Source organism: Perna viridis, chromosome 4 (genome assembly GCF_037379345.1).
Source record: "Perna viridis isolate PV_CMFRI_1.1 ecotype Kerala chromosome 4, ASM3737934v1, whole genome shotgun sequence".
Lineage (NCBI taxonomy): Eukaryota > Metazoa > Mollusca > Bivalvia > Mytilida > Mytilidae > Perna > Perna viridis.
The window spans coordinates 35,530,920-35,557,570 of NC_142448.1; the positions used below are offsets into that span (position 1 = coordinate 35,530,920).

General features: G+C 32.5%; 1 protein-coding gene across 6 annotated transcripts in view; it reads right to left on the reverse strand.

Moving 5' to 3' along the window:
• The window catches only part of LOC148619894 (ras-related protein Rab-26-like), a 72,100-nt gene that overhangs the window by 14,191 nt on the left and 31,258 nt on the right, over window positions 1-26,651 (reverse strand). For 3 of the 6 annotated variants that reach the window (XM_088580294.1, XM_088580291.1, XM_088580293.1), the window contains exons 3-4: window positions 8,938-8,979; window positions 3,658-3,724 (exon numbers count right to left, since the gene is read on the reverse strand). In XM_088580294.1, coding sequence (XP_088436420.1) covers window positions 3,658-3,724; window positions 8,938-8,979 — 109 coding nt within the window. Of the gene's footprint in view, window positions 1-3,657; window positions 3,725-3,912; window positions 3,980-8,937; window positions 8,980-9,494; window positions 9,606-13,620; window positions 13,826-20,005; window positions 20,852-26,651 lie in introns of those variants that run through there. The other 3 variants (XM_088580292.1, XM_088580289.1, XM_088580290.1) reach the window with 3 other exon arrangements.

Sequence of the window (26,651 nt, forward strand, 5' to 3'; positions counted from 1 at the left end):
TAAATCATCTCAGAGAAAAGGTGGTAGAGAAAAGCTCTGTAAAAACACATCAAAGTCTAATCAAGTCAAAATCAAAGCACTGATGCACTGAAGAAAAGTTGTAACATTGCTGCTTCCTGTATGCAAGTAATAAGTAAAGGGAAAACATTGTAAGAATAAAATCAACTTAGAAATAAGTATCAACGAAAATAGAAGAGATAAAACATGGACATCTGTCAAATGGATTATCAATAGATTTAAGTTGTTGGTTGCTACAGTAAACAGGAAGTCGGGGGGAAAAAAGCAAATTTTGACAAAAAGATTCCAATGAAAGGTTTCGAATTTTTAAATGGCTGAACATATACTGATAACCAATTCATTTTCGCAATTTAGGACTCACAGTGATTTATGTAGGTCTTTTTCTCATTATCAATATTTAATTGCTCATAATAAATTGGTTTACTGTAATTCCCATCTACAACAAGGTATGGATTTATGCCTCTGTCATTGAAGTAGATATAGACAATCTTTCTATTAAAACAATGGTATTACATCATAATTAACTAATGAGTTAATGCCATATTTATACTATCTGTATACTCTTTAAGTAGCTGTCTTTGTAAGAATCATGCAAAATCTGAAAAATGTGATACACCTCAAAAGAGGCTACATATTTTTATTTTTGAAATGAAGTTGTTTTATTGGTCTATATTATGAAATGTGTAATTATTCATTCAAATCTGTCTGCTCTAAGGAGATAATCAACATTGAAAATCCAATAGATTCTGTTATATCTGAATGTCATTTACAGAGTTATCTCCCTTAATTTTGAAACCTACAGTGCATTCTATATAATTTTTATCTCCTATGAACACGAGATATATGAAAAACCGAATGTTAATTTTTGTTTACTATGGCAATTCAAACAAACTATCAAAAATAAAAATATGTAGGCTTTTCACCCATGAATCACAATTTGCATGATTCTTAGCTGTAGTGCTACTTAAACATGTATTTGTTGTTAGTAAAGTTAGCCTTCCACAATAAACAAATATATATACTTGACAACATGATACAACCATGCAGTGAAATATAGTAACAAAACAAATTTCAGAATGAAACATTGTTCAGAGAGTTTACAGAAATAGTCCTGACTGACAAAATTTCAAAATTTTCTGTTCAGGACTAGCAATATTTGTGAATTTTGCATTAGAGATTTTAAATGGGACCAATGACCATTAACAGAAAATCAGTTTTCACTAACTCTGTGGACATTATCTAAGCAAGTATGCATAGGACTTAAAATATCACATGTGAAACAAAGAAGAGCTAAAAATACTGTGAGCAAGCTCACAAAGAAAATACTATCCGCTTCAAATTATGGAGTCAAACATTTAGCCTTTAAGCTGAATTATCACCCTTTGGAGTCCTCTAACAGTTACTATATGCCTTCATGCACATCGTCATATGATGCCCAACCTTCATATAAATTTCATCAATATCCCTTCAGCATGCAGTTGAGGAGGAGTTGCACTTACTAGGTTTTAACATGTTAAAACCTTAAGTTTGATAAAATCCCTTTAGAATCATCCACCATCATGCACATCTACATGTACTGCCCAACCGTCCTGTAAAATTTCATGAAAATCAGTTGAATGGTTTTGGAGGAGTTGTGCTGATGAGGTTACACTAGGTTATACTAGCATATAAAGTCACCAAGTTAGATAATCTTCCTTTGGAGTACTCAAACAATATGCAAAACTAGATACATGTTTGATGCCCAACCTTCTGATAACTTTTCAACAAAATCCCTTGAGCAGTTTAGGAGGAGTTATGCTTACTATAATGAAAACCATTCTGTAAAATTTCATCAAAATCCCTTGGGTGGTTTGGGAGGAGTTGTGCTGAGGACGTTTGAACATGTTAAACACATAAGATGAATTATCTCCCTTTGAAGCCCTCGACAAAAATTGAACTCCTTCATGCACATCTATATATGGTGCCTTAACTCCCTATAAAATATCTTCAAAATCCCTTGAGCAATTTAGGAGGAGTTACGCAGACTTGAAATGTGGACAGACAGATGGACGGATGGATGCACAGACAGACAGATGAGGTTATTCCTATATACCCCTCAAAACTTTGTTTGCAAGGGTTTTTAAAAAGATGTTTTTTTACACTAGGATGCAAGACTTCACAATTTTAAGTTGGCAACAATTTGACTTTCAGGTGCAAAGTTCATTCCAGACAACAAAACAGAAATCTGGGAACAGTGCATGATAAAAGTTCTTAATCAGACTGATCATAATTACTAGTCTAAACATTTCCTTTATACTAAGTAATTCAACCTATATAAAACTAATAGGTAAATTGCATAGATTTTTTTCCTCTCCTCTCACAAAGTTAACATTACTAAGGGCTGAAGGTCATGCAAAGGAAGTTAAAAGTCTTTGATACTGACACTCTATAATCTATAACAATAATGAATATACCATTACATTTGAGTAGTACGTTTTTAGGGGTTTTAAAGCAAGCTAAAGCTGTGAGTTTTAAGCCACATTCTATGACTTTATAATATGGTATCCTTTTATTCAGGAAATGTTTTTTATTATTGAAAGGTTTGTGCAGTTTACACTTATAAACTGAGTGTAAACTGGCCAAAATATTCTTTTTGTAAAATCTGTTCAAAAATTAAAAACATTTCATATAATTTTATTTCTAATGCATTCAAATCCAAATATTAAGAATTGGTTTTCAATCAATATATTACTCTTTTTGTAATTATTTGAATCATTGAGTGCTGACCAATTGACATTATACAAAATAAGCTGGTATGATACCAGAGAACCAACCAATCAGAACCCTTGTTACAAATCAAATTAAAGCATACTCAAAGAATCATGGGAATTAAAGGAATATAAAAATCAACACCTTTTCAAAAGGAAACAGTGTACCCCTGCAACAACCATTTCAGTGAAGGAAGGTGGTGTCATGGTAAAATAAAAAGTAAATAACTGGGGAAGGTCTCTTAAACTACATGTTCCTAAACCTCTGTAATTCTCAGACACAAAGATGAAAACTAACGAGGAACTTAAGATCACGTCTGCAAAGTGTTGTAATAATCAGATTACAAAAACAATGCAGAGTAGTATTTTTGGTTCATTTTTTAAATTTTTTTACTTGAAAAGAAATATTCAAATATTCTATAATAAAATATATAGAGAAACCAGTGTAACACGCAAAACCTGTGTAATCCAAATCCTTTTTGGATTGAGGAATTTGTTTTTGTAGGCTGATGGTTAGTTTCAACAGGGTCAAAATGTATTTAATTTAATATGAAAAATTTGGTGGATCTATGGTTTAAACAGGTTTCTTGTTTATTTAGGATTTATTTGACAGTAGACAGGTTATCCCAAAGAAGAAACTGTAAATGTAAAAAAAAAAAATTAAAAACAAAACAAGACATCAAGTTTCTTTATAAATTCAATGATTTTTTTTTTCAATAACCAGAATGAAATTTGCATTATATTGAATTGCCTTGAATTTTATGAAAATGCTATTGAAGAGAAATGTCTAGTCCTCATTAATTTTTAAAATATACAATATCAAAGTAGTTAAAAAGCGCTGAAAATGTGTAAAAAACACATATAACAGGGAGAAGCAACATCTATAAAATACCATGTGCATCTCGGTAATATGCATGAGTTACACTTCTAAATCGTTCCTGTCCAGCAGTATCCCATATCTGTAAATAACAAGGTCAAGGTTGTTAGTTGCTATAGTTACACAATGTTTACAATTTCTGCTCCAGTGACCTTCAAACATCTGTGTCTGGAAATACTAATTATGCTGTTATACTGTACATACTAAATACTCCAATATAGCAACAACAAAATTTCTACTTTGGCATTTCAAGTTGCCATGGTTACATACCATTAGCATCACGATAGTATGCTCTTGTAATACTGCGGAATCTTTCCTGACCAGCTGTGTCCCAGATCTGTAATAAAGTTATTTAGGGTTGTTTTTTTTTTAATTTTAGAAAGTCTACCTAAAGTATCACATTTGAACTAGACAATGAATGAAAGTGTCAGATTATAATGTACATTGTACATATAAGTATGATTTTGGAATACAGAGTTGTTGGATTAGACAGCATTAATTGTTGCTTGAGTACATACCTGTGTACGTCTTAACCCCTCCCACATTATGGGAGAGACTTCAACAAATCAGTGAAAAATTTAGAATCTCTAACATTAAAATTTAAGATTGAGGAAGATTTTTGGGTAAAATTACTATATTTTCTGTGAAATATACAAAATAAATCGAAAATATGAATAAAACGTAAAAATGTTGAAAAATACAAGTCCAAATTTTTGGCCTTCCAGCCTTCATTGGCGGCCAAAAGTAATAAGGAGAAAATTGTCAATCCCTACCACAGAGACAAGGTGCCCTTCAAAATTGATTCAAATTTGGCAGATGATAATTAGTGCATTAAGTCCTTAAGCCCAGAGTTCATATTTGGCAGAATTTATTTTGGTGTTAAAATTGAGACAGACCACTAAAATATGCCAACATTAGCACCCTGCAAAAACTACCTGCTAAGGGGGTAATCCATTGATTACAACAACCACTATGACAGCTACAAAATACAGACTATTGTAAACATGTAATGATCAAGTCATAAAACAGTGAGACAATAAATCTACAGGGAAATGACAACAAAACAGATAATTATTTTTTTTCTATTACAAACACTGTCTATAGCCTTATAGCACCAATTTAATGTCGGCTGAGAAAACCATAAAATTGTAACAAGGAAATAGCTCATTTTATTCTTATCTAACATTTTGTCAACCCTAAACAGTTAGGATAGAAAAGCAAAAACAGCCTTTAACATGGAATGCTTAAACATTATTTTTTTTAAATCTACCCACTGACCCAGATCGGGATATTCATCTGCAACATTCAAGTAATGGTTTTTTTATGGAGATGAACATGGAGAACCACCATTGTCTCAGACAAACAGGGAAGAGTAATTTTTTTTAGAGAACTGCCACCTTTTCAAAATATCAGGTAACTTTAGTTAAACAGAACTTTATACCTTTCAACATTAACTTCATCAGCAGTTCATCCTTTATTACTTGCATGTTGACAAAATAATAAAAATTTTATAATAAAAAATGGATCTATATTTTTTAACCAGTAGCTCTAACAAGGAGTTGTCTGACAGTTTTCACTAAACAAAAGGGTCCAAGGAGCCTGAATCCCTCACGGTCATCTAGTTAATGTTTGTCTTTCAACAGCAATAAATTGAACAAGAGAGTTTTCCAACAATTTTGAAGCTAGAAGACTTTGGTAGAACTTAACATATGGATCATTTCAGCAATTGAAAGTTTCTTTCTCTCTATTATAGTTTTCAAGATATTGGCTGAAAACTGTAAAAAAAAAAAACAAAAAAAAAAAACGTCATTTTTCACCTTTTAAGGGCAATAACTCTTACAATGGCCAGGTGAGCTAAAAATGATTTTGGTAGAACTTATCATGAGGATCTTTCATCAATTGAAAGTTTCTTTCTATTATAGTTTTCAAGATATGGCTGAAAACTGCTAAAAACATAAATTTTCGCCTTTCAACGACCATAACTCTAACAAGTACAAGTTGTTCAACAGCTTTGCTCCCTGTATGCCTTATCACAAGTATCATTTCAGCAATTGAAAGGTTTTTTCTGTCCATTATAGTTTTCAAGATATTGGCTGAAAATTGTAAAAAATGTCATTTCTCACCTTTCAATGGCATTAACTACAACAAGGAGTCATCTGACTCTGTAATCATTTTCAAACTTTTGTAGGCATTAAAATAAGGATCATTTCAGCAATTAAAAGAACTTGGGTATACCTAACAGTTTTGGAGATATATGAGAAAAACTTTGACCCCTTTGTTCTATTTTTAGTAAAGGCAGCCATATTTTTTTTACAAAAATCAGTTCTATGCAGGATACCCCAAGGAACATTTTTACTAAGTTTTGTTCTTATTGATCAAGTAGTGTCAGAGCCGAAGAGTTCTGAAAAATTAAAATGGCAATAGCTTACATGGCCTTTGGAGTGCAACCCAGCCAAAAGCTGTAGAAATCACAGAAAATATATAGTAGCTGAAAACCTTATTTCGAAATTTAATCTCTGCAAAATATACATGAACATGTATGTTTGTAACCTCAGAAAAAGAAAAAAATATCTAAATGTCTTGTTTGCAAATTTTAAATAATTAAAATGTCATCAGACAGCAATGACTTTTACTGCAAGGTAAGAATGTTGAAAATGAACCTATATCTATCCCATGATTCATAGCTACACAATTTCTATTCATTAGTAACCTAGCAACCACTCATATCATCTTTTAAGTTCAAAGCATGATAAAGTTTAATAAACTTGATATGGGCTCAGAAGTTGCAGAAATGATATAAAACCAAGAATTAATCTGGAGTGCAAATAAAAAGTTATTAAAATTTAAAGTCCAATCGCTGATGGAGAAACAATAATATTTCTCGATGAGATTTACAAATTAAAGGTATAACAGCAATAACAATAACAATAATGTGAATGCAAAGTAATATCTGTTGCCTCATTAAAATGTCAAGAAAGCAAGTAGCAAAGAAATTAATTGTAACCTAGGTCACAACTATATAGAAGTCTGACACACAACAGAAATTTAAGTTTACTTTCTGAGACTTTTTTGCATCATAAATGGAAGGTCCACCACAAGAAAATAAAAGTTCTTCAATTACATACAGATTACTTGCCAAGCATGGTAAGCCTAAGACCTATTTACATGTAAATGAGATTTCAATGGGCCTGCATCAGAAATTAAGGGTCCCGGACTTCAGACAAGCTCTTCATGTACTACTTTGGATTAGGTCAGCACCATATTCTTCTTTAAATAACACTATAAGGCCCCCTCCATGTCTTTAAGAACAATATCTAAAAGATTGGATTAGTTTTACAAATTAATGGACACCAATGGTGACGATACCATTATATGATCAAAAAAATTTTGCGAACATCTAAAAACAACGTAAACCTGTCAGAATCATGGTCATATATTAACTCTACTTTCTAAAACTGATTTTATTGAATAAAATAATTGGGCCTTTTATTATGAAAGAAAATAATCACAAACAAGTTCTTGCATACCCCAACCATCCTCAAAATGGGCATTCAGTCTGAGAAAGTGGACTCCCCAAACGAATTTCAGGGGTTGAAATATCAGTGCTGGTCTGAGCTCCTAAATCTTCAATTCATGATGCAGGACCATTGACATATCCTTTACTTACATGTAAGTCTTCACTTTACATTTGCTCTTAGTGAAATTATTTCACTCTCTCCTGGCGGGCCTTTAATTGAGGATGCAAAAAAATTGTCACTCTTGAAATTAAATCGGAACCCCTGGATTTTTGAGGCAGAGCAAATCAATCCCATCAAGGCATTCATGGTACATGTACATGTAGTCGAACATTTTTATCCAGGTTTGAAGGTAATATTCCAACAAAAAAGGCAGAATCCAGGCAACAATATACATTTAAGAGGCTACTCAAAATCAAAATACTTTCTGCCAATTTTGTTGCATGGGTTGTAATTAATTTCACTGGACAATTCCTCAATACAACAATCAAATGACATCAGGTATGGAAACAATTCAAATACACAAGGTTTGTTTTAACATTGTCAACGTGTACCAGTACTTACATATCATAGTTACCAAATGTAGTATTCCATATTTTTACAATATGTCTGTGAACTAATGCTCTTATTGTTTTGAAAAAAATTGAAGCAAGTCTAGACGAGTTAAACTGATATACTGTAGGTGATGGGTAGGCTATGGACCGAGGCTAAGGCTAAGAACTTTGACCAATCAAGTTTGTTAAGACAAGTTTTTTTTTTTTGGTTAATACTGGTCCTGTTAACAATATTCCTACTAAGTATAGACCCCTACAGACTGTGCATATTATATCATAGAACTAATACAATCAAAGACTGAAGTCTTCGAAGTTGCTAATTGTCAAATATTCACTGTCACCAATTTTGGCATACTTTAAACATCCGCAATGGTACAAATGGGAAATGCTATAAAATCAGGGGACTTCTGCAGAAATTTTGGTTCCCTTGATATTATTGTGTATTCTTTCGTAACAGTTATGACCCGAATGGCTATATATACACGTAGATATCGGTGTACTGATAATATATATAAACTTTATATAATCAATAGTAACAAACGCCTGTGTTTGAATCAGAAACTGGGTAATAGTACATAAATTCAATGCTAACTGATTATTTTATCCCTTAATGTAAACTTCCCATTCTAATACATATGTACAAGCAAAAAACGTGCACAGACATGTATGATATGTTTTATAAAGATATGTTGCTTATGATATTGACCTGGAACCAGTTTATGAACCAGATTTAGCAGCTGGCAATGAATATTCATAAATATTGGGGCACGCTAACGTACATTTTTTTGTACATGACCAATATAGTCTTTTAACTAGCCTTAGTGCCTGAATCAGAAACCGGGTAATGTCCAAAGCTTACTGATCACTTCATGAAACCTCCCTGCTCTCATACAAGCAAGAAACAAACGTACAACACACGTTTGATATTTAACAGGTACATTTTTATCTCGTATGAATCTGAAACTACGACACTTTGGTGGTGAACACGGCGAAGATCTGCTGGATTATGTGAGGTATGACTACACATTAATGGAAATCATATGCAAATATTAAATACAGAAATTACGAGTACAAGAAGTCGCTAACACTATTAGCGACTTAAAAATGAATGATACACATTCTTTTAAAGTTATTAAAAGCCCATTTTGTTTCTCAACTATTTTGGCCTGTGCCATGCCCCCAATTATTTTAGAAATACACCGTACATGTACATGTAGTATACTGACCTGCAACTTGACTTTAGTTCCTTCTACATCAACAACTTTGTTCTGGAAATGAAGAAGTATGAACTCAGATTAGTGATTCCTTGCTTGAAATAGCATTCACAACATTATAATCAATATAAAAGGTTGTAACTGATATAATTAAAAAAGGGAAAGTGGTGCTTTCATGATGCAGAAGTGTACATGTACATTGTACATGCATTTGAATCTGTACAGAATGCAAAGTGTATATCCATGTCCATGTTAACCTATTTGGTACCAATAAGGATACCAGTCTATACCTTTAGTGACTTACCTGAAGCTTGTGACTGATATTAGTTTAGTAGGGCTAAGAAAAAAAAACAGTCTACACATGTACAAATGTATCTCTTTCAGATGTGTTAAGCCTGGTACATTTATACATGTGTAATGTATTAGTGAAATAGATAAAAATGTTTTGATAAAGATATATAATAAATCAAGAACTCAGTTGCTTGTACATGTACATGTACAAGTACAAGACCATTAATATATGTATCTGTCATGATCCAGACAGGAATCCTCAGGAAAAGCTGACATACCCTGAAGTCAATACCAACAGTGGATATAAAACTTCCCGATAAAAAAGCTCCGTCTTTAAATCTGACAAGTATACAAGTCTTTCCCACACCACTGTCTCCGATCAACATCACCTGCAATATAAATTACAGTCAGAATAAACGAAAAAATGTCAAGATTACTGAATGAATGTGAAAGGGAATTTTAATATCTCCATTTTAGCTGACAGTGAAAAAGGGAAATGTGACCTGATGAGCAACGATACCCCAGCATACCAAAATCTTAAAGTGAAAAACTTTCATGTTATGATCAAACATTTGTTAAGTGATTTATCTTTTATTACTATCCCCTGTGATTTTTCTCCCTCTAAATTATCTCCAAAAGAAAAAAAGTTGTTTCTCCTTACAAACAACCAATGGCTCAAAACAAATCCCAAATTCGATAGATTATTTCCCGATTACATGTACGCTGTAGTAGTCAAAGTAAAGGAAATGGTGTTTCTGTGCCAAAATTGCTCAGATAAACTGCTAAAGACTGTCTCCAGTTGTCCTCTCTATGATTAACAGTTTTAACTTTTTTAATACTTCCCAACTTCAACAAAAAAATTTTCAAATCAAAAGAGGATAGGGTAGTTTTGAAGTAAGATCAACGATATCTCTGTTTAAACATATTGAAATGTACTTGTATCATGCAGAGTCCTAAAAGTAATTGACAAACCCATGAACTGATGACTAAAATGCTTTAACAAAAGGATCACAATTAATCTACATGTAAATCATTATTCTTACAGGGTATAAACAAGATACATGTATATAGTTTCTCCTTTGCAATAAAAAGTATCACCAAAGATCATACAACACCTGCTATTTTGGCTACAGCATAAAATTTGCATCAGTTACAGAACATGCACAATGTACATGTATAAGGAGTTAGAAAATTTACTGAACTACAAAACATAAAACAATGTATTTTTTGGAAGAGTTTGGAGCAAAAACAGTATTCTCCACAGGCTAATATAATACTGTGCTTTGTTGTGACTCTACTACCTGAAATTATCTTTTGTAATCAAGGAGAAATGTGCTATTGGGTGAAATATGTAATTGCCAACAAATTCTGTGCTACATGTACAAGTACATTGTATTTCAAATTTATGTGGAGAACTCTGTCACTATACAAATGTATGTACATTTTGTACATGTAAATGTATACATGATTGTTTGACTCTCAGTTTAAACAGCATCTAGGACTCTGTCAAAATGATGGTCATTAAAAGCCCATTATTGGAAGCTACATATACAAAAGTACAATGTACAAATGTACATGTAATTCAGCTCTGTATTTATAAGATTCCAAATCAAATATAACCTATTTTGCAAGAACACATCAACATACATTTCAAAGCACTGACAAAATATCTGCTTATACAGCAAGTGTATAAATTAACCTCATAAAAACACTTGTTCAAACATCATGAATACATACACCAATACAATGATTGAGTTATTTTCATTACTTTAAGGTTACATGGAGACATGATAGATTGAAAGAAATCAATTTAATTTAATCCTTTTAAAAGATTAAAAATGTTCTTCTTCAGTTATAACATAAATCAAGTATAAACACTGTACTGAAATGAACACCCACGCATGGATGAACAAAATTTAAACTTTCTACCTAAGGTGACTGTGAAATATATATGATGTACATTACATTATCTTCAATTTGAATCTATTAGTGTAATTTAAATGAATACCTTGTAAATATGTGATAATAGCTAAAATTTGTGACAGTTGACGCACTATTACAAGACGTCACAGATTTCCAACTTTTGATCTAATACATTATATGTTCATATACACTACTGTCAACACAAATTTAATTTCTCCAATCTCCACAGTGGAGTCACCATTTCCAAAATTGTCTGTAATTAACTTCTTTATGCCAAGATATATTTTATGGTTCTAGTAGTTTAATAACATTTCTGTAAAGGGTAGAAAAAAATATTGAGAACTATTGAAATTTGGCAATTTTATCCTGGTTTTTACTTTGGTGGAGTCACAGTGGAGGAAATGAGTGACTCCACTGTGAAGAGTGGAGAAATTAAAATTTTGGTTGATAGCAGTGTACATGTACATGTGTACATGCCATGATTCGTTATCCAACTTTATTTATTTTTATTCTTTCTTATTGCACAAGTCTTGATTCCATGTCAATTAAATGAACATGTATAATGTGGGAGTACATTTTTGTATAATTACATTGTACATGTACATGCCTATGAATACAATTCATTACACCTATAGTTTAAGAGAATGAACTTGGGATACAATGTATAAACAAGGACTAAGATTGGATATTTTAAAAGGATATTAGTGACAGTGCAATTTTCTATAAATGTACGCTGTATATGTACCTGTACTCCTAAACTTTGTAAATTTACACTGTACAAAAAGCCTGATTAAACATGACATTTTCCTCTGACACATAATAGTGTACATTTATAACATACATGTATAAGCCAACCAAAGTCACTCTATTCTCTATATACCTACAAGTATGCTTTGCACTTTTTTGAGGAGCTGAGTGACTGCCAACTACACACAATTCAGTATTGAGGCAATAAAGAAATTACTTGTACAAATCAACAGTAACCAGTTCCATTTCATATGTTTTGAACATGAACATGTAAAAAATGTAGGTGGGTAAAAAAAGTATATTTTTCCTCCATCTCATTCATTGAATGTTAATAATTCCACAAAACTTGTTATTGTTAAGTCAGTTATCAAAATTTTATTGACTTGTAAATTTACATGTACAGGTTTAGCAATAAAATATCTTTATTAAGTGTTACTGGCTATATGTAAGTTCATTTCGTAGCCAGTGGAATAAGAAGAAACACAATATTTCAAATTTGACCTTTTTGCCCCACTTTTATACAAGCACTCTACTCTGAATTCATATAAAACACAACAGAATGTAAAGCAGAAGAAATTTCTGTGAATGGATTTCTCCCATTTTCAAAATATTATCAATGTTACAAACAACTTACATGTACATGTATAAAGAAGAACATAATTTTCCCATCCAGATGTAGGGAAAACACAAAAAAAAAACAACATACAAATGTACATTTTGTATGTGTACAAATGTACATGTACATGCAGTACAAAAGGAAGCTTCTCTCCATGATGACATAATATATTATGCTCCAAGTATAAATTCAATTCCCTTCAAGTGCTATTTACTTTGTGCTGTACATTTGTACTTTAAGGAGGAGATGAGTGACTGCCAACTATACACAATTCAGTATTAAAGCAACAAAGTAGAGATCATAGTAGAGATCTGTTACAGTACAGAAAGAGACATTTTTAACATGTACCCTGACCGAACACCAACAAAGTGGTGCACCACTCAATAATTTATTTTCTTTTTATTTTTTTTAAACTTAGTTTAAGCAATTTCCAGTAAAGATCTCTACTTTGCGTGAAATAAATTCAACTGGAAGCTACAAAGTATAGTATGAAATAGTAAATCCATTTGTTATGATTGATACAAGTAAATGTTTATGTACAATGCACATAAATGTATCTTAAAATATAAAAATGACAATTTTCAATTGCTTACATTACATGTAACTCTTAAAAACATTTTTAGTAGAAGAATTGAAAATACAAAGAACATACATGTACAAATGTACATGTAGCTGCAAGTGTGATTACGAACCATATGCAGGACAGTGATGCAGGATTCTAGATAGATCACAAATGTACATATAACTACAAGTACAATATACGTGAATATAAAAAATACACAAAGCCTCATCTAATTACACCTAGATTTTGAAGGACAGAAATGTTCAAAAAAGAGAACAGGTACAGGTTACAAAGTCATTTTGGATATCCAGATTACTGTTCAGTATAGACACGAGTCACAGACTGACGGGCACAGGTGACAATGTGATGAACATGCTGAATAGAGAAAAATCATTATGAATAATTACAAAATGTATACCTCACTAAGTACTTCCGAGAGAAGTTCAGAAATGCATATGGTTCTCAGTTAGTAGATCATTGAAATTTTACCCACACAAGGCTGTACATTTGTATAGCCCGTACACCGCAATTGTACAATCTGTCCATCATTCCGTACCTTAGTGGACATATCATAAAGCTCTGTAGAGCCCTGTCTCTTCGGTCCTCTCCTGACTGAGCCATTATTGTCATTCACTGCACCATTTCTATCCTTTCCCATGTTTCTTTTGTTTTAGTTTACTCCATTGTACAAAATAAAGGGATGCAGACTGCTAACCATCCTCAACGTGGTGACGTTCACTAACAAAAACAAAATAGTTATCTCCCCTTCTACCATTTGGCGCGAAATTTTAACTAGTACATATCTAAGGACCAAAAATAAAGTACAGACAAAACTGCACAAGAAATGCCATTTTTCCCCAATAAGACAAATTAAATCATTTTTCAGGTTTGCTTTACGTTATTGTTTGCCCTATCAAAATATCAGTTTTATATAGAAATAACCTATAACAACATTTTGAAAACAGTATAAATTGAACTTGGAAATAAATTTTGGAAAAAAAGTTTTTATATCAGGCGCAAGGGATCAAATATGCAACCCGAATAACTACAAGTCCCTGTGTATCAGATAAAAATACTCAATTCAAAGTTTTAATACAAAAAATAATTTCTGTAATGCTTTTGACCAGCATTACTAAAGCAGATCCTATACTTTTTTGTCAGTTGATTTTTCTAATCAAAAGTATTTTCAAATTTCTTGATGACCATTCTATTCACCAGGGACATGTACTATAAGATTCTGTCTTCATACGTCACCATTTATGACGTAAGTTTACTACAGAGAGGTATGATTTACATGCACCTTAATAAGTTAATAATGCCGTGCTGATGCTGAGCTTGAAATTCCAAAGGGGGGACTGAGTGGCCGAAGAGGAGACCTGCTCCAGTTAATTCCAATGATTTTCTTTACAATATACTTGATTTTTCAGCATAGGCAGGAGCCATCCGGGCTCCCAGGATTCGCCTATGAATTGATTCTTTAAATATAACTGAACAGGGACCTTTACAGGGTTGTAAATTTCCTGGGTGGGGAAACGTCGTTGCGGTGATCATCAGTGTGTATTTTATTAAAGCCGTTATCTAACCATCCCTTTAAGCATTAAATTTACAGAACAAAACGGTAATAATCCTACAATTAACAAGTACCAGTATTGCATTGCATATCCCTGAGCGGATGTACGTCAAAACATGGAGGGTATAAAATATAGTGCGTTTTCTTTTTTACTTTGCCTGTCAGCATATCCGTGTGTAATTTACGAAATCCTATATTTAACATGCCTATCAGCATATCACTGATCCCACATTATCATCATATCCGTGTATTTAATGCGAGCACAGTTGTTTCTAAATTACATTCCTTATACCTTCAGAATTGTTATCAAGGTCACATTGGCATTAAGAGGAGCAGTAGAATCCTCTATATTATGTACTTGTCATTTTTATTTCCGATCAACAACATTGACAACAATGATCATGGTATTATGGCATAAAGTTTGCCCCTGCCTACTCCTGCAAAGTGAGGGGTTAAATATCAGGTCCTAGAAACCAATAAAATAAAATGAAATAAAATAAAATATGATAAAATGAAATAAAATGAAATAAAATAAAACAATTAAAACAAACAAACAAACAAAAAACAAAAACAAAAACAAAAAATAGCTTTTCAGACAACCTATACTATTGCTGGAGTATTCCTCGACCTACTTTTCAGCAAAACTAACGGAGAATGATTGCTTCGCTAAATTAATTATGACGTTTGTTTATCAGACCTTTTAGTAAAAAAGAATTCCCTAATACACCTGTCAAGCCGACCGGCCAAAGCCTTACAACATTCTGACCAATTTCTTAACACACAACATACTAGAAAGAAAAAAAATTGCGTCAAACTTTTTTTCACTCCTATTACTAACTCTCTACGAGGAGAGGTTATTATATTATTAAGCATAAGCAACTTAAAACATTTCATTATTGGTATAAAAGTATTAGATACAAACAATAAGCTAAAGTTGATTAAGACTATCTTTCAACACAGACAGAAGCCATAAGATAAGTGACATTTTGGAAAATTGGGTACTAGCGCTATGTTGTAGAGTCAACTTGACACGATGAGGCACCTAAATGAATAAATGAAGTCTTACTATAGAAACCGAGACAAACCTTATTGCAAAAACACGTACTTATTTCCAAGAACAACGTTAAATCACCTTTACGCGATCTTATCACTAAACATCTTGTCTGTCAGTGAGGTTTCCGATATATGCAAATTTTATTTTCAATTTTTCGTCATTTGGAACATAGGAAAGCGAGAAAAAACTCTTAGAAACATCTCATATTTCCTATTCAGGGATCTAGTGTGATCATTCCGACCTCGCAAATCTGAAGATTTTTATTTGGGTAATAAAATCCGCAAGGTCCATGTTTAAACTCATTAAACATCCAAACCGACGGTAGGTCTTAACGTGAAATTATTATTGCGGCCTCCCGCAGGACTCGAAACCTCAGTGTTTAATAGACCAATGACCTCCAGTCAGGTACTACCTCACTACCGAAAATAAGTACGAAAGGACATCGAGCAGCTCCATCACATCGGTCGATTTATAAAAGCACAGGGTGGAAAATGTATTCAAACAAAAAACTGCAGCAAAAAGAAACTTTATGATCAAAGATTTTATCAAAGCATCCTTGAATATAAAATAGCCCCTTATAGTCTTGTCAAGTGGAAGTTAGATACCCCTTATAGACTATATGCATATGCGATCAAAAGAAATATATAAAGTACCAGCGCACTGACTGTAATTGTAATAGGATTAATTGAAGGAGATAATATTACGTGTTTCAAATTTACATACACACACACACACACAAAAAGAACAACACATTCATATATATTGCAACTGAAAGGAAAATGTTCACAGAATTCAAACGAACTACCAAATGCTTAATTAAGATTTGACACACAAATGAACGCGCAAACAATATTAATAAATGTAATTAAAAAAAAAACAAAATAGATAAAAGTACAGACCACGTAAATTGGTATTATATAGCTACTGTTCTGTACACAACGTGCCAGAGTTAAATTCCAAAAGCAGATGTATCGTCTTGTACACCAATATGCATACAAATATATAACACAATGCCAATACGGTTTGTAATAAATAATTTGGAATTTAGTGAATTTTTTCTACCATTTCTACTTGTTCCTACATAACCTTATAAAATTCATCTCTCACTACCACGCTATCCCAGCTCTTTAATTTTCAAACAGCATTAATATTTTCTAGGTGTATAAAATACATTTCAGCAATAAAACCGAGCATCAAAAACATTTAACTGTAGACAAACTAAAAGAGAAACTCACTATCCATTCGAGTTGAGTATAAAAAAAACTAAAATGAACCACCATCTGCCTGACTCTTACATAAATATGTACCTAAAAATAGAAAATGAAAGTCCCACATCATCACGATTTATTTCTAAAATGAAGAAAAACTATATTAATAATACCTATATAAACTATGTTTGATGTCTGATTTTAACACTCCCCAAGGAAATACATCAATGCAACTCAGAAGGTTGTGATAAATACCATTTATTTGAAATCTTTATCAGGTGTAATATGCACTTGTGTCGCAGTAAAAATTCTTAATGTCTTGGACAAATTTAACTACAAATTGATATTATACAATTCAGCTAAAGAAACATAGGATGGGATAAAATGGAAGTTGTTTTATTCCTTTGGGTAACAATGTAAACACGGCATTTAGTTTGAAATGCTTTTTGAACGTTTTGGGTTTGTTTTTTGTAGAAAGAATTTATAGGACTTCGGTATATCACCGTTTTAGGGATATAGTTTAAATAAATGATATTAAAGCACAATAAGAAAATTTAAAACGCCAAACACGTCAATTTTGTTTTTTCGGTTGTAGACTTAATAACCGAAAAACAAATAAAACGAAACAAAAACAGAAATTTGAAAAGTCTATGTAAAGCAGTATCAAAAGAACAAACGAAAAAGGACAGAAAGACCAGACAAGGCTATAAAGAAACCATCATCGCTGCAGTGGAAAAGACTGGGTTTGAAAATAATAAGAGTAGATCTCGAACATATCTAATGCACAATTGCCACTGTCTGTACTGTGATCCTGTTATGGCAACTGTCCATAACGATATTGTACTGGGATTAAATCACAGAAGATTTATATTTCTCCTGGTAAGTATTGTCCTCGCAAGACAAGGCATATACCAGTTACAATATATCAACCTGTTGAAAAAGTATTAAAAATGCCGTTTGATATTACACGTAGTTTGACTGTAGTGAAGATATATATAAAGTTTTAAAGCTCCACGCATCGGCAGATCTTTCGTTTCCTCTCTTACTAACCACTGTAGACAAGCCTTTCGAAATTCTCGGATATTATTCAAATCAAACGTCGTTGAACAATCGGATAGCGTCGCGTAAAATCATTCACTCTTTCTCGACTTTGCAAGTCTTGCATTTTCTGAGAGGGCTGGCTGTACATCGTCTAGAGTGAATTTCGACGTTGTTCGGAGTTTGCAAAGTTTTATCAGTCAAGAAAATTGTGTCTTATTGGACAGTTATCCGCGAAGAATAATAGTATAATTAATTAGAAAAAGTGAATAACCTAATTGTTATCACGAGTGCCGAAGAACGCCTAGATTTAACGAGTGTGCGGAACTTCCGCGCACTGAACTTCAGCACACTCGTTAAACCTAGGCGTTCTTCGGCACTCGTGATCATATTTTGGTTATCCACTCTTTCCAATTAATTACCCTATTATTAATCTATTTGTTGACTATTATTCAGCAATATTTCTTTAAGCTAATGAATGAAGGGTAATAACGAAAATACGGAACTAATATAATAAAATTTAGACAATATTCGAAAGGAAATCACAGCGGAATAATACACATCCAATGCAATTGTTTCAGCTAATATTACTTAATTTTAGTTGATTATTGTTGTCAATTACTAATATGATACAACTAATTTATTAAAATGGTGGAAAATGTCGTCTTTTTTTATTTGTTAGATCAGTAACTTTTTTTTTCAGTTTGGCTAAATCGTATGGACGTGCTCAATGCATATTTATTTTGGGATAATTGCGCCAGCCAAGTAGACCCTAGCACAAAAATAGTCGCATTACACATCATGCAGCATGCTCATTTAACCCGGCTAATTGATAAATTCTACCTTGAAAAAAAAAACCCAAAAAAAACAAAAAAAAAAAAAACAAAACAAAAAACGGAAATTGTTCGAAAGGTAATTATGCAATACTGAAAATAATTAGTTTGTAATAGTATATTGATTAACTCAGTTGGGTAAGGTATATCACTTAAGTGAGTCATTGATGTTACATGTATGAGTTTTTTTGTGTGTGTTTTTTATTCGCATCACTGCTAAATAATGAATTAACTTGATAAAGGAATTCACATAAACTGCATCCAATATATATATACCACATAACATAAAAATAAGGTGCTAATAGAAATTGATAAGATGACAAAGCGGGCGCTTTTGTATCGCTTTTCCCCATTGAAGTGAAAAAAAAATACGGAAGTCCGGATTTTTTTAACCATCCCAAGCCTTAGGGTATAAGTCTTAACAGCTTACGTGAATCATGTGATATTGCCATCACAAAGACGTATAACTATCTTTGAAGCTTATAAAAATAGCACTTAAATCATACCCTACCAGAGCACATAGCGCATACATTGGCAACGGCAGAGTTTTTCTATTCAATTCAAATTCTGTGATGTTTCTTTTATATGATGTGTGTTTCTTGCCATATTAGTACAAAAGCATTGCATACAATAAAGACGCATGTATGAAATCAAATACACTTATGTGAGAATGAACATTCCAGGTCAAAGGTCAAGTTCTATAAATGGAAATCACATAAAAACAGTTGTTACAAATCATCACAGAAAGAATTTGATAAATGAAAACGTAAGTACAACTGACAGATATATTAATATTTACAAGCAACTTCAGGATTCAGGATTTCAAATGTAAAGTAAAATAAAAACACTGGACACATATCCGCCATTGGAATGAATCAAACTGTATATGAGAAAACGTAATAAACCAACTTTTACTTCAGGATGTAAAATTTTAGGCTACAAATTAGCATGTATAAAAATTAATAAAGGTATGGAATTAAGAAAAAACTCTCAGATATAATTATTGAAAACGAAAAGTTTTTTATATATATATATATATTTCAAGAACTACTTGTATAAAAAGGTACAATCAATTGTATAAAAGATAAAAAAATACTTTTCAGCAGCCGAACATTATTAAAAAGAAAGTAGTCTTGACAAAAAGTTAAACATATGTTTCTTTTCCATTCCATATTGGTACTTGATTATATCATAAAAAATAGAAAATAGTAATCATGGAAAGAAACGAAAGACCATACCTTAAAAAACTGCTCATCAGAATGTTCAACATCGGAATAAAAGAACCCCATATGTTCGTGCATATGTATCCAATTCTGTGTACAAATAAATTTCACATCAATTTTCTCTTCTAGATTTACTGACCATCAGTATCATAAAAGACACGTGTTGACAGTAGTGATAATTACAACAAAGTACGGTGAGTTAATAATAGAGTCTAGCACCATTCGGTCTAATGAATCCATTCGGTAAATGACACCGTCGTCTTTCCAGTGATTGTGTCAACTAAACATTGGGATTGAAACACAACTCTTTTGATTGGAATACAACCAAATCGAATCTCCATACAGACATAAACTCAATTCTTTCAGCCTAGTTTGTATCCTTTTAAGACGTGAAAGAAAATCTCAACCGTTTCGCTAAACATAACAATTGAACTAACGATGACTATTCCTTAAAGCGACCAGATGTCCACGCTAAAAATGTCCTTTTTTGCTTTTTTCTATTATATCAACAAGTATAGATAGTCAAGATCTCTAAAGACGTTCTTTTTGTCATGAAGATAGCATCGTATGAAATTCGTCATTAAAGACACTAATGGAATAGACGAACAGGTTAATAACTCGAAAGGTAAAGTCCTGTCATTGATTCGAAACAATCGATGTGCTCCTGATAACAGATACAGATACATGCAGCTTCATCAATCCATTATTCACGGTGTTGTAACAATCACTTCAGTAGCGTGAACTAACATGCGTTGCTGGAACCAAAATAATCCCAAATGTGAAAGAAATACGGCATATATAGTACCAATATCTAGCATTTTCGTAGAGAAACCGCTATCAATACTGTCAACATATAGCATTAATTATGAACAATATTCCTGAAAACTGCGTTTATCACGATTTGAAATGTTCCTTGATGGATGTAAGGTTTTTAAATGCGATGAAAATGTTTGGTGTGATATGTATAATTCATGACTTGAAAATTAATGCTTTGTATTTCAATCAGGCTGTAAAAGACGAATCAAGGAAAGTAATTAAAGTATCGGATATGGAAACGAGAACTGTATTAAATTGTACGGAATTGGAATACGAAATGATCTGGATCATTGTTTTTCCTCATGAAACATGTATTAAACATGAAATTTACTCTGTTAGGCATTTCCGCAAACAGTATAAATGCAATAGTAAACCAACGCAAAGATTATTTAGGTAGAAATAGTCAAGAGCATGTCAAATACAAAAAGTATATGCTGGTTAGTGTTCTAGGGAAGCATTGAATATATGGTAACATAATTTGAATCAGAGGACACTATTACAAAGAAAACACACACACACACACACACACATTTTATATCAATACCATTCAAAGCAATATAGATTTACTTATCATAATTGTTGTTGTTGGAATTTTAAGCAATTTAGTTGGGCGCCATTCTGGATTTTGCACAAAAATACAGAATACGAAATATACACATAAAAAATACAAGCCGTAACAAGGTCATGATCAAAACTTAGATTGATCTAAATGAATTATTACTTCTAATTAATCGTTAAAGCCTCTAAAAACTAAAAGGACCACGATGTAGCGAATTGCTTTGCTATCGATGCTAGCGACAACTGCAACTAAGATATATCCATATGATAAATTGACGGATGCGTATACAAGGTCCGCCATGTTCACACGGATTAACTACGATAAGGTAACACTGTACGGTATGCTGCAATTCAGAAATATTGTTGACCGTAGTAGCCGTATAATCTGTCATGGCTATCAAGTGAAGCATATTTCTACACTATAGTAGGCGGAACGTCAGCTTTGAGCATCATTTGACATTACTTTCTCTCCATGAAAAAAAAATCTTTGCTTCTGCTTTATACTATATGGCATACAATATTATCGCTATTTTGTTTAAAATCCCTTTGAACTTGCTATACGATAATTTCCAATCTCACGCCAGTCGAGTGAGAATGAAAATTATCGCTAGTTTTTATGTCCTCGCGTGACATACAAGCAACAGCGTAGGAATATTTGACGACCCAAATAACCGTCTGTTTGTTTACTGCGTATGAAATAATGGCTAATTTGCGGCAATATTTTCTAGTCTACAATGGAAAACTTTTAAATATAGAAACTTACCCGATTATAATGAATAAATCCCAAAATTATTCCACAAATTTTAAACACGACCGTCATAGTTGACCGATTTTTTTTTCAAATGATGTGCATCACAGCTGCCGAACACACATGACGTCACGTAGCATGTCGCCGAAAAATAGCAGTTAGAAACCACTAATTCCACTTCCCATAGGCTTCTATGCAAATTTCACAATATTCAATGGCTTCTCTGGACTTTACCTTAACTTTAACCTGCAGAGGACTATATATCAGCATGATTCTACATATGTCAGCTCACAATCCTCAGAATGGCATGTGGGATTAGCAGACTTGCAGTACAGTACTGGTCACCGGAAGTGAAGTGTCTATAAATAGCATTGGAAATCCCAGTGTTTTCACAAGATAGGGGTATATTTAGAAATCATTATGGAGATTAGGCTTTACATCACAGGAAGCAAAATGCACCTATAAAATATACAGAACTGTTTTTCCTTTCAGAAACTGCTTAAATGGTTTAAACAAGATAAGAACTTTTTTCACAGCACTATGAGGGACAGGGGTAATTTCTGCGTAGGACTATTTTTGCGTACGTTCCAAATGCTCATTGGTTGAATTGGTGGTCTGTAACCTTATAAAACTTACATATTTAGGTCAGGAAAACTAAAACTAGAAGAAAACTAATACATTACAATTCAGCAAAAAGCGATAAACAGGTTATTAAATATTTTTTCAACTCGTGGGAGTTTCTCATGCTCATCTCGTCTAGCAAAAGCCGCTCGACGAGATAAGCATGAGAAACTCCCTCGATCTCGTTAAAAAAAAAATTAAATAATATAATATAATTCTCACATAAAGTAAGTTATCAAAGTCATGTCTCAACTAGAAAATGATATAGCAAAGTCAAAATGAAAACCACTTGATTATCAACACGGACGTCGGTGCCTATGAACATATGGTGAACACTCATAATATAATACAAGACTCTGTGGCGGGTTTAGATACTTTGAATATGACACTTTTGTCTTCATTTTACGTATGCTCTATATTTACAAGTATTGAAGCTGATTTTCTACAGTTTACATTATGCTGGTTCTCTGCATGACTCTTGATGAAAGATTGGATGAATAGATTATTCATGAACTTTTAATGATTCACATAGTCAAACGACATTTTATTTTAATTCTGATTTGTTTTTGTTGTAATTTACAGGGAGATAAAAACAGGAAAATCCAGAAAAAAAACAGCCGTTCCGAGCCTTGCATTGATTTTACGATGTTGTAGATAAAAGAACTGTATACATTCGTCGCATTTGAAAGCAAATAAAAAGACGAAAATAAATTCCGTTGTTTGATGATAGAATACTTTCGTATTTAAATTTTAAATTATAACTCATTTTGAAAGAAAGGATATAAATTAAAACCGTGTCTGAGAATTTTTCAATTATGGCAGATGTAACATCGACTTGACACCAGGTTCATTGTAATTGATCAAATACACTAAAGTAACTAACTTAAACTATGCTAACAAAACAATTAATATGACGCACGCTCACGATAAGCAGGATGCACCACCACGATCAACCGGACAAACCATTACTATCAAGATCAAGCAGACACTCACTTTCAATATGATGCATGCTCACAACCAAATGATAAAACAATAAACACACTCGCAATCAGCATGATGAATGCTCATTTTCATCATACTGCTCGCAACTTACTGTCAACATAACATATGCTCACTATCAAAAGGACACAAACCAGCTATCAACGTGATGCTAATAAACAACAAGACACGCACATTCGATTAAAGAAATGCACCTGTCTGCTCACTCACGATGAATAAATGATTATTTATTTTAATACTCAACATGCAGTGGATATAAAGAACACACAACATAGTTTTATATACGTTGACAATACAAATGTTGATTTGAGAAATTCATATTGTTGGTAAGAACAAACTTTGGTACGCATATATTACCATAATTAAATTAGTTCGAATACTGTTAATTAAAATAAAATATAATTTATGGAGTTCGGGTTTAAATAGTTTTAAAATGTTGTACAGTAAAATGTATCAAAGCAACAACAACCACAGTTTGAATATATATTACACCTAAAAGGAAATGCTTTGTGTGCAGTTTCCACGGTACGCCTATTTCCGAAGTTTGTTTGCACTATATTATATGGCAAGATGTATTGCATATAACAATTACTACTAAACGCAAAACATTATATCATTTCGCGGTTTATCTTACAACTTCGGCAAAAAATCGACCAAAGTATCGTTAGCTTGCGAAAAGCATGCATTATTTATTAATATTGCTCTACGTTAAATGTTTATATGCTGTCGCCAAAGTGAGAACATCCGTTAATTTACGAGAATATAGTGTTAAATGATGAAGTAACGATGGGATTGACAGGAACATAACATAAATTAATACCCTATCGATCTTTATAGAAACAATTCACACAACAAATAAGAATGATAAACTGTGAGATGTCTAAGGATGAACAAAATAAGATAGAAATAAACAGTTGCGCCACGAGTGCATGATACGCCAGTCGTCTTGTGAAACGTAATAAATGTTTTGGAATAACACGGGTCTGTACAGGATGCCATTCAAGTATATCCTGACTAAATATAAAGTTTATAAAAGAGACCGACAAAAATTGGTATCAATGTGTTTTATATACCAAATTGAAACAATGATTCAGCTATAGAGAGCCCAGACGTTTTCAGCGAAAATTTTGCATGTAAAATTTCATAGTTCTATAAAACAGGGAGTTGATAAAAGAGAGGAAAAAATAAGTAACGATATGTTTCAGCGTTCATGGTATAATGTTTCTCAAAAATAAGTTTCTCATATTGGTTCTTCTAAGGACTATTTCATCAATAGATGTATGGGAGGGTTAAAAGGCAGTTTTATGCGGTCCAACCACACATATATATTTTCAAAAGATTAATGCGCTTCCTGAATTTCCCTAATACAGCGTGAAATGTGAAAAAAACCCAACTTTTTTATACACGAAAACTAAAAAAAAATCAATAACTCAGAAATAAGAGTCGTCACCAAAAATCATCCAGATCTTAAAATTAATGTAACTGACAAGTGTGTCAAGTTTTATGCAATAATCATTAATAGTTTTTGAGATACGGTGCGAGATATGAAACTCCTTTTTTAATTACAAAGTCCAGTAACTAAACTTTTTACTAAAACGCATATAGACCGTTTGACCATCATAACAAACAACCATTTTAAGTTTCTAGAAAGTTGTTCTCAAGTTACGGTGCGACATGTGAAAAACATGTCGCTTTTTTACAAAAAAAAACAAAACAAAACAAAAAACAAAACAAAACAAAACTTGATAACTTTAAAATAAAATGTTGAATCACCAACAAAATGTATACAGATCTTGAAATCAATATAACTATCAAGTCTATAAAGTTTAAAGCAAAAATCATAAATCGTTTGTATATCGAGATATTGCTCGATATGTAAAACCCCCTATTTTAGTTACAAAGTCCTGTTACTTACAAAGTTTTAATCCGATTTTCACCAAAAAGTACAAAGACCGTTTGACCATCATAAGAAACAAATATATTAAGTTTCAGGAAATTTGGATAAGCTGTTCTCAAGTTACGGTGCGACATGTTTACGACGGGCAGACAGACGGACGGACGGACGCCGGACATTTGTAAACATCAGGGTTTAAGTGCTATTGATTTTTTTGACATTGCAAATTACGTCAGACAAGAGTGAGAAAACTGTCTTATAAGCAGTTTATTAAAAATTGGTAGATTCATCATTACTTGATATTATCATTACAGTTCGCCGGCAAAATTTGATTGATTAATACGAAGTTTCATGTCACAGATAAGACTTATCTGCAGTTGGATTTCACATCTAACCGGATTACCAACCGAACGAAAACTTAATACTGACTTTATTTTACCCACATGTAATGTGACGGGTGCTGCTGGTAGACCATGACATGCTTAACCTTCGATAATATCTTGGGTCTTTTCTTGCGAGTTCATAATTGCTTAAGTTGTTTTGTGTGCTGTCTTGTGTTTCTAAATCTTCATTTTTACATGTAACTGTATTTTATTCTGTTGTGTTCGGTGTGTATTTAGATCAAATATCTGGCCATGTACTAGACTTCTGATGTTCTGCATTGTTCCTCTGTTTTGAAGGTACATGCTGTATGTTTGCAGATACTGAAACATGAAAGTAAACATTCCCAATCTTGTTGATTATTCTTCTTACATTGTTTTGATTACCGTTATAACCTTGGTTCCCTTGATTACTCTTGTTATATGCTATCACTGTTACGTAAAAACAACATGAATTATTTACCTATAATGGCTAAAGAAAATGGCAACATGATTATTTACCTTTAATGGTGAAAGAAAATGGCAAAAAGCAACATATTCATAGATTCTTTGTTGTATATGTCTGGGTGTTTAGTATGTTGCATCGATAAATTGCCATAGTTATGCATATGCGTGATATCTCCGTACCGAGATATAATTGACAAT